Genomic DNA, 10329 nt, shown 5'->3' on the forward strand with positions numbered 1-10329 from the left:
TGAGGAGTATATGTGCAATTAAGGACTGATATTAGCAACGGCATAGCTAAATTGTCTATGAGTAATGATTATATTCTTTCGTTATGTGGAAAAGAGGCAATTGATCTTCTTCTTGAGCTTTTTACTTCCGTAGATTTGGGCTCAAGGTGTGTTTGAATTTTTTGAACCTAGTTAGTTGAGATAGCCGTCAGAAAACACAAACTAAACGTGAAATGGAGGTTTCTATTTTGGTAGAGTACGCAACAGATGCTTGGACGCGCACGTTTTTGAGTAGGAAACATCAATAGCATCATATGTACTATATGTTTACGCAGAGAGTTCAATACTTACAAAGCCCGAATTCTTGGTATATAGGTTATTGCATTAGTGTATTCTTATCCATTTACATACTTTGTGTTTATTCATTAGTATTACAGAGAAGTCACATTCATAATATATGCATTAGTGGGAAACATCGTTGATTTGAAAGTGTTTCTTTATTAGTATTTCCCTTGATTTTAAAACGTGCATGCGTCCTAGTTTGTTTTTTTTGTTTTGTTAAAATTATAGTGTCTCTGTGTCCGCCTAATGTCGTGTCCGTAGAGTTAACAAAAATTCTTCACATGAGATCTGGAGTTCTCTTTCAAGTTAACAAAAATTCTTCACAGATAGTGACGATAAACAACTACAAACCCTCTGATGGCTGTGTGTAATTTGTTGAACTGTAGAGGCTCAGTTTTTTAATTGGTATGTGATGCACCTTCGGAGAAAGAATATCTAGCTTAAGAAGAGGTTTCGTAGAGTCGGAGTTGGTATGTCTAAAGGGAAACAAATCGAGCAGCTGATGCTCTGGGTGACATCACGTAATTGAGAAGTTTGCGAAGTTGGGTGATTATTACGGAGTTCTTAGATTTTATTTTTCAGTAATAGAGATATAATATACTACGTACATCCATGAACACAAAAGTTAGCCATTAAAACTCTAAAGGCAACCAAAAGCTTTAGGCTACGAACTGGTCCTAGAATTTATGTTTTCAAGTGGTTGGAGATATTAAGCGTGCATCATAGCACATGACCTGTGGGATCTACAATCCATCGATAGCTTCTCATTCATATATGGATGTAGAAGATGGTCTGTGGGGTTGGAGGTAAAAGTAAAACATAACTTTATGTGTACCTATCAGACCCGCCACAAAAAAGTGGCCCCTGTTAATTTCTAGTGGGGTGCGGGAGAAATCCCTCAGATAGCTGTATCAGTTCCGTTTCTGGAGGGGAAACAGTCTAGCCAGGCATTCAAAAATTATCATTCGGGAATCGTGATGCTTCTTCAGTTCAACTAAATGGTTAGTAAACTTATTAGAGGTTTAGATAGCGGGGTGTAACTCATGTACCTGAGAACATGCACCGATCGTACGGTCCACTAAGTAAATATTGCTTAAAGAAACGAATAAAACAAGGCCTCGATTAGATTGAATCACATCTTACTACAACTGTACACCAACAATCATTAAATCCTACTAGTATTATTAATATATCAGCCGCCTCGGAGCACTTCCATGTGGACAACATGCATACCACATAGCTTTCTATAACTATGCAAAAGCATTAAAGAGTAAGCAAGCATAAAGATGGTTGTGTTGAAAGAGATTGTTCTTCTATATATATAGCCGAGCAATGGGTCTGTCTCCTGAGCACCAGTTTGCAGTTGCAGGTATTTGACGTCGGACCATTAGCCAGCTCAAGCTAGGTTAGGGGGAAAAAAATGTCATCAGCAAGTAGTAATAATAATTGCAGCAGAAATTCCTGCACAGATGATGATGAGGAACTCAACGAACAATTGCGTACCCTACTGTCTCTGGTTCCTGATGCTGCACAGGTCTGTTTGTCAAAATACAGTCTTAAAATTTTTCCTACGTAGTTCTATTTTATGTATCCCTTTGAAATCCATGTAGACGGATCCCATATCCATCTTAGAACAGACTCGTGATTATTTGAGACGAATTCACGAAGAAACAGAGAGACTTGAGCAGGAAATCCCCAGTCAACCACATCATCTTGAGAACCTTAACCAGAGAGGTATTGTTAACTCATCAAGCCGGAGGCAACTCCAAATACTAACGGTATCTTTCTCTCTCCATCATTTGTGCTAATATATTTGGCTCGTACGTAATGCCAAATTCAGAGATTTTTTTTTAGTTTTTATGATCAGAGAATTCAACGAAAAATCTACGTCGCCTTCTTCCTTCAATTTAGCACCATATTTATTTAGCATTTGCAAGTAAATAGTGCAAGGTTTACCAAAAAGACGTCGTAGCTAGGGACCTAGCTATGATATGAATTTTTCCATAAATATTTATAGTTGTATACTGGTTAGGGAGGCATTAATTAAGTTTGGGTGAGGGTTAATGCATGGCATTCATGGGCTTTCATCTGTATAGGCTGAGACAGACAAAATAGGGGGTAAGAGGGAGTTTGTGGTGAAGATTTTATGGAAGAGACTAGGGCCAGGAGCAGCAGCTGAGTCCAGCGAGCTATTGAGTTCTGCCGTGCAAACGTCAAGAGCGGCTCTATACTTGTCACCAGCTTTCTCCATCCAGACGAAATGCAAACCACAGCTTTTGTCAAAGTAAACGAATACTTGTACAACTCTTTCTCTCTATGTATCTCAGACAGTTTTGATATACTTTTCCCATGGTGATGGTACTGAATCAACTTAATTAATAATCCATCTAACTACTGTGGATGAATGACGGTTCGACGGTATCCTTGCTTGTTCGTTTATACCTGTCTAAGATATTTCGCATAAAAAACAGCTGTATTTATTCTGACTCGATTGATGCATTTTGAATGTGATAGGTGAAGAAGAAGAATATGACGGAGAAAGAGCTATGCGATCTCTTGCTGTCGAGGTTTCCATCTTAAAAATAATAAAATGAATCGCCAAATAAATATGTTTCCCGTCTACGTTAAGGATGATTCAGGTTAACTAGAGATATATTGATAACCACTTAATAGTTGTTATATGTTTACCTCTCTCTTCTCAAAAATCCGAGAAAACTCATCAATTTCTTTATCTTCCTTTGCTCAGATCTAGTCTTTTAGGGGCTAGATTTGAGCAAAGATTTCTTAGTTTTAGTTATTTTTATTGTTTTCAATAATTTCTTCGTTATTAGAACGATTTATATCTTCGCCACTTGGGCGATTTTATCTACACTTTTATAGTATTTTTTCTCTACCTGTTTGTTCGTGTTTGGTTTTCTTGATAAAAATACATCGGTGATTCGACACGGGCGAAGATCAATTTCTTCTTCATAAGAAAAATAGATCTAGGGTTCGGTTAATCGCTGCACATGAATAATTTTAGGCATATCACTCTCTATCATAGGAGCATCTCTTTTCCAAGAAGATAAGCTATCAAAATTGTCGAATTATAATTTCGAATATCATTTTTTCCCCAATCTCATAGTATAAGATTTGAGTGCTATCGAGGTAAATCGCTATTTCTTTTCGCGATTTATTTACGTTTTGTATCTTTCTTTATATTTGTTTCATGTTATAATGTACTTATTTCTCTTTAAAATCATCATGTAAACGTTTCTTGTGGAACGAAACACTTTTGATTTGATGATGATGAAAAAAAAAAGACTGTTATATATGTTTTGGATAATTGAAATTATTTCTCCTCAATTGTTTGAGTAGTTAGTTATTGATTATTTGAGATTGTTATAGCCATATCGTCGATTTAAAGTTTGTCGCACTATATATATAGTTCTTATAATGGGTTTTTTTGCTGCTTCCTCTATAGTATATCATATGTGGCATCCAAATGATCCAACTTATCAAAGTGTCTACCAAATCCAGTTTTTACCATTTAGAGAAGAAAAGACTTTGTAAAAGTAGATTTTACATCTCAACAAATTGTACGGAGACAATTTTTCTTGCCTATCCTCAATAAAAAAAAATAGTTATGCTCTACAAGGTATTGAAAGCGTGAAGCGTTTTTTATTTTTAAGAAGCGATGTGTATGTTGAAGCGTGAAGCGCCGATTCATGATTGATGTTTGAAGCGGATTTTTTTCTATAAATAATATAATAGTAGTCTGTTATTAATAATTTAATAATTAGGAACATAAGAATTATATAAATTTAAAACAAGTCCAAATTAATGTCAAAAACACTAGCATGGCACGGTGGTTCACTTTAGTTTAAGTAGGTTTGAGGTTCGAAATCCCCCTAGAGCTTTCTATTTTTCTTTAAAATGAAGGCGGAAAATGACTTGACTAAGTCAAGAAACGCATCAATTAAAGGAATCTTCCGTTTCATGATAGATTCGCTTCATAACTACGCTTCATAGCGAATTGGAAAAATCTAACTCAAAACGTAGTGGCGCACCATGATGCTATAACTAGGATTGAGATCAAACCCCGAGAGTCCAAGGCTAAATTGTCAATAACAACAGTAACAATAGCAATCCAAAAGCATCTTTGGAAAATTAAAACACCCTTACGAACTTCTTGTAGACAATGTTACGTTGATCAAATCAAGCTGATTTAGGTCTATGATGATAGCGGATTTTCCGGTGTTTAAAGTATAAATTCATTTCAAATATTAATATATTTAAAAAAAAAAAAAAAAAAACTTCTATCTGTTGAATGAAGATAATTCTAAATGGAACTCCTGTGTTTGCTTTGCAGTCGATTGCGATGCTCATAAAAAGCGACCAAGAACATATCTTCAAAAATATCATATCGATAAATATTATATTGTTGTTCTAAAATCTAGATACTTTGACCATTTCCGACTGACAGCAAGATACCGTGGAGGATCTTTTACTAGTTTTTTCCTGCTGGCGGTCGAAATTGGTAAAAGTATTATGCTTTTTATCGATATGATATTTTTCAAGACATTTTTTTATCCCTCTTTATGAACACCGTAATGGACTGCAAGCTCAAAAATTTCACTAAGAATCCCAACTCATTAAACTGGGTATATAAGGTTTAGTTTGATATTACTCTGGTTTTTGTAAAAGTATTTTTCTGTCGTGCATTGTTGTGATGTGTCGTGGAAAAAAAACAATTAAACATTTGGTAAAATATTAATTTAAGTTAAAGCGGATTAAAAAAACAATAAAAGTGTGTTTGGTAAAACATGAGATTCAACCATTATTGATGCAAATGACAAAATCAGACATATCTATGAAAATAGTTTTATTCAATTATATTGTGTTAAATAATAATTAATTTTTTACTATTTTTTTTAACCTAAACGATTACTATTATTTAATTTCACATTTATTATTTCTTCTACGTTATTTTATTTGTCTTTTCGTTTTTTATTAATAAAGATGGTTATTCTATAAAATCCAAAAAACAAAAATTACAAGAAACTAGTTGGTAGCCGTGCAACAAGTTGCGCTCAGACCCCTTTTTGGATAGCTAAACCTAATCTAATGAAAAGAAAATTGCGAACTTTAATATTAGCATCATGTCTAGCTATATAGTTTTTAAATCTTAACAAAAACTATATAGTTTCGACACCAAGCTCACCTATAGTTTTTCAATCTTAAATATAAGTAATTAATATTAAATGAGAACTTTGATGTTTAGTCCACTAAACCCAACCCGGATAAATGACTAGTCCAACGAGAGAAGTTATTTACTCGCTAGTCCAAAAAAGATTTGAAAAGAGTAAAACCCACTTTTACATGACTGCTAATGGAGGGATCGAAATTAGTAGGGGGATACCGTTTTATATGAGACAAAAGAGTTATATCCAATCCTGGCCGTCAGACCACTCAAACGGTACCCTGCTAACTCCGGTACCCCATTAGCAGCCATGCTCTTTTATGCTCTCCATAAACATACCAATATGTGTTATATTATATATCGATAATACTAGATATGTTACTACATATTAATATGTTATGTATTGATACTACGACTTGACCCGTGCCATAACAGCACGGGACATTTTTTGTTTTGATAATTGTAGCAAGATTATTTCACACCACTGATTGGGTTTATTTTAAACTGACATGTCAGATGAGCAAATGTTTTATTGCACTTCCGCAAGTAAAAACTCATCAACAAACTGTATGCCTGCTGTGATCCACAAATTGGTAATAGGATCACCTAACAAAACTAAATAGAGGGATTGAGAGAAACTTACGAGGTTTTTATGGAAATATGAGAAAACGCCTTGTTTTGCAAAAAGCCATTCAAGAGTAAAAATACGAAACTCGGCAATAGTCACATTCAATAAATTAATATCTTGGCATGTTTGTTTTGCTTGTCTATCTTCACCTTCTTCTCTATGCACTGTACATAGTAGTAGGCAGTAGTTGTAATTCAAGACTTCAAATACATCTTGGTGTGGTTTGTCTTTCTTGTCTCTCTTCACATTCTCTATGCCCTGTATATAGTAGTAAGCAGCAGTTAAGACTCGAGAGTCAAGACTTCATACATGGATCATTAATTAACTTGATGATTGCAAGCAAATGAGGAGATTTTCAAGGAAAGAGTAAAAATAGAAAAATAAAAACACCTGTACCACGTCCATTACCTTGATAAATCTATAAAATATAGTGTGCATCCAGGCTTGGTGTTGCTACAGTGGTTATAAAGAACTAAGGAGGTAGGTATCAGTATGCTGCCTCGTGTTATACATGGATAGTGTGAAAGGTTTGTCAAGCCTTTAGCTGCACATTAGAAAAAGTAACCATTTTCCATATGTAAGCTCTTCAGAACAAATGAGAACCTGACGCGAGAACGAACAGACAACAATTTGAGACTGGTAGGAAACTAAAGAAAACTTCCCCATTATAAGATTGAAATCATATGATCCTAGAAGTAACCCAAATTAAATATTTAACTAACTTTTACCATGTCAGTCAGCAATAAGAATTACTTTCGTCCATGAACTCCCTACCCCAAATAGACTGCTCAAAAATGTAGTCTCCCGGAGGATCTAAATCATTAAGCGTTTTGATAACCCTATGGAATATGAGATTATCATATTAATAACCATTACGGCAGTGAGTGGCGGAGTTCTCCATAGTTTTTTGCCATTCTACTGAGTAAAATTTAACGTGGATATCGCCAATGCATAATCTGACTCAAAAAGGATAAAACACGTATATAACCAAAAAAATAGTACACAGAGTATGACCACAATAGTGTTTAGACAAAGGGAAGCCACCACATTATCAGGAAGTGTTTAAATTAATGCAACTGTAAGTTGATAGATCCTACGCAGGAAATGTAAATAGTAAAACAAAATGAGAAGTTCATGCGACATCTTTTAAAGACAAATTAATGAAGGTTATGAGTCCACAATGCAAGAGTATGGATTTACTAACAAATTTTCCTGATGACAAATCAAAATTGGATAAAAGCATTGTCCAAAAAGAAACCCAAAGAAAAGAGATTACCTTTAGATTTTCGTGTCAGTTTCAGCTGTGTCCGCAAGTTTATAAACTGCATCAAAATTTCCTTATCATAAACTACGAAGTTTTCTTATCACACCCCAAAAAACTCTCCAGCGGTCTCATGAAACTAGAACTTGCCTGCGAAGATAAACAATGACAATTAGATTACCTAACTGAGACTTAACAGAACAACAGTTTGCATATTTCATAGCTATTTTATCCATTGCAGTCGAGAAATAATCACCTTCAGAAAAGCTTGATAAGCTTCCTCAAAACCTTTGAGTCAAAGGATTTGACAGACTTATCTAAATCTTATTGAACCAACTTTAACTTCTAGGGTTCATGTATATCCTGCCTCACGATTTGCTTTGCATCTGATTCTCTGCATGGACCATTTCAAGTAGTTGTTTATATATATATATATATATATTCATCCACGGAATAAAACTACACAGACACATAATCAGAAAACACAACTTTGATTGACTACCACGTTATTAGGCTTTGGGGAAATTGAGAATCATTAACGAAAGTATCAAGTTAAAATCAGGCTTTGGGTCATTAAATCAACAACAAATAGTATCAAATTGAACCGACAGAGAGAAATTAAATTAAAAAAAAATCATGAACCGACAGAGAGAAATTAAATTAAAAAAAAAATCAATTATGTCATGGATTTGCAAGTTGCAACAAACTGAAAAAGAAGAAAAAAAAAGTCATGTTTCCTTGCCACGTGCACTATAACGACGAAGGATAGACGTCGAACATAAATATAAAAGGGAAAAGGCTTGGTCCATGAAAAACACATATATCTTTCTTTCATTGAAGGAATATCACCACTGTTGCTATTTTTCTGCCACTTTCCGATCATTTAAATAATCTGTGCAACACAATTACAGCAAGGGTTCAGAATCATTGATACCGAAGGAAGCAGAATGCTGTATTTACCCGTCAGGTTTCACCATCAAAAGGAAACCCTAAACATTCCACAATTTCATCTTTATCAGGGGTGTTTCATTTGAGCCCACAGACTCTAGATCCCTAATACAACGACATTCTACATTATGTTCCGCTGCCTCATGATCAAAACCACATGTGACTCAAATTTGAGCAGATTAAAACATTAAAAATAAAGTAATGTGTACTCATATGTGCTAACTGCTGCACATGATATCTAGACTCCACACATTCGATTTCATTTTGAACTCATCTCATATTGCTACTAATTATAAATTGGAGTTTAAGGAACATAAAAAACTCAACAAAAATATCTACTCTATATGTATGTGGTGATGCTAAAAGAATCCATTTTGACATTGACATTTTCCGTCACATGTTATTGTGGGTGCTTGTGTGCACTTTCTTATAGTTAGGATAAAATCAGCCTGTATCCTTTCACAATGTGCTATACATGTGGGTGCAACTAAACCAGACTTCTTGTAACTTAATCAACCATTTGATGATTTTGGGTTCAAACGGAGAAGAAAACTCAAGTGGGAACAATCAATTCTCATAAATGTTAACTAAATTTTAGCAAGACATCCTATTTTCATTGTACCATTGTTAGTTTTAACTAAATTAAGTATTATGCAATTCAATCCCTAACTATGTCAGAAACTAAATGATGATGAACACAAAATATATAGATTTAACGACATTACCATTCAGCAATATCCAAAAGTAGTATTTTCTTTAATTCAAATGGAAGATGACTGCAAAAATGACGGGCATATATCCAGAATGTTGTCTCCACATACTTATTTGATTCCTTGGTCTATATGAGTGCATCGACATTGTTCTTCGGGTATTTGGTGACCTCTAGGTTAATGCATCCAGCAATTCATAAATTTTAATATGCAACTAATAATGGTTCAATTTAACGAAGAAATAGATTTTCCTTGAAACCTTTAACCTTACACAAAAGTAAAGAATGAGATTACCCCCCAATACAATGCATCTAGTAATTCTTCAATTGAAATTTTTGGAGAAAAAAAATGGAGACATATCAGAAGTTAATTAGAACCTAGTATATCGTTTTCTCAATTGAAAATCAAGTTACCATCCCAATATTCGTCGTGAGATTTAGATCCACCAAGGGTTTCATACTGTGAACTTGATGGCATCTCTCTTGTAATGATGATCCTTAAAAACCTTCAAAACAAAAATTAAACTTTTAATCAACTTCAAAAACCCCATAGAGATCAAACCTTCCCACGTTTACAAAAATCAAAATTATATGAAACTGCTTAAATCGGAATCTAATTACCTGCCGAAACACAAAAAAAAAAAAAAAAAAAAAAAAAAAACCTCTGAATGTATACCTTGAGGTTCTGTAATCAGCGCCGTGGCCAGAACCAAACCCTTCATATTTTTCTCATAGTGGAGAATGCGATGAACAATGATCATGACGGAAATCTCATCAACTAATCTAAGAAACCAAATCGTTTCGACTCATATTTCTCTCTCTATCTCTCCTTCCCCATTTTAGGTTTTAACTTTGATTTTCATCCGGTCATTAGTGGGGAAGTGGAAACATCAGTAGTATCCCTGAGCCGTAAATTTATCTACCTGTAATTAACGCTACACGTGCGAGTTGTAGGGTATGGTATGGAGAACCACAGCCTTTGATTTATTCTTATGAGGACAAATTCTGACCACCACTAAGATAGAAAAACTTAGCCTAGCTTTGTTTTGTACTCTTGAGTCTTGCTAGGGCTTAACCACGGCACGGGCATAATTTTTATTTAGTTATGCATTTTCCGACATATGAATATTAAATATAATATTTATTAATATCAAGTTTACCCTTCTTATCATTACAAAAGTAAAGAAAAACTCGATAAATATTATTACTCTTCATTCCACAAATTTTATTCATCATTTTTTGCCTTGACATTCTGGTATATCATGTCCATTCTTTCTCTA

General features: G+C 34.3%; 1 protein-coding gene and 1 long non-coding RNA gene across 5 annotated transcripts; one reads left to right on the forward strand and one right to left on the reverse strand.

The window, feature by feature from the left end:
* Nucleotides 1-1713: 1713 nt before the first annotated feature.
* Nucleotides 1714-3682, forward strand: LOC113303998. Of its 2 annotated transcripts, none has more exons than XM_026553093.1 (4): nucleotides 1714-1855; nucleotides 1932-2099; nucleotides 2418-2619; nucleotides 2836-3682. In XM_026553093.1, the coding sequence occupies exons 1-3, from the start codon at nucleotides 1742-1744 to the stop codon at nucleotides 2607-2609; spliced, it is 474 nt and encodes a 157-aa protein (XP_026408878.1). In that variant the 5' UTR covers nucleotides 1714-1741; the 3' UTR covers nucleotides 2610-2619; nucleotides 2836-3682. The 2 variants fall into 2 exon arrangements, with proteins under 2 accessions (XP_026408878.1, XP_026408877.1); XM_026553092.1 differs by having other exon boundaries at nucleotides 2418-2605.
* LOC113303999 lies at nucleotides 2615-9919 on the reverse strand. 3 transcript variants are annotated; one of them, XR_003337971.1, is made up of 7 exons: nucleotides 9726-9919; nucleotides 9464-9555; nucleotides 7649-7786; nucleotides 7408-7542; nucleotides 6540-6675; nucleotides 6147-6389; nucleotides 2615-2763 (listed from the first exon to the last, which is right to left on the reverse strand). It is a non-coding gene; the product is annotated as an uncharacterized LOC113303999 (long non-coding RNA). The 3 variants fall into 3 exon arrangements; XR_003337970.1 differs by lacking the exon at nucleotides 2615-2763 and having other exon boundaries at nucleotides 6132-6389; XR_003337972.1 differs by lacking the exon at nucleotides 2615-2763 and having other exon boundaries at nucleotides 6132-6389; nucleotides 9428-9555.
* Between the last annotated feature and the right edge of the window lie 410 nt (nucleotides 9920-10329).

The sequence above is a fragment of the Papaver somniferum genome, chromosome 8 (assembly GCF_003573695.1).
Source record: "Papaver somniferum cultivar HN1 chromosome 8, ASM357369v1, whole genome shotgun sequence".
Classification (NCBI taxonomy): Eukaryota; Viridiplantae; Streptophyta; class Magnoliopsida; order Ranunculales; family Papaveraceae; genus Papaver; species Papaver somniferum.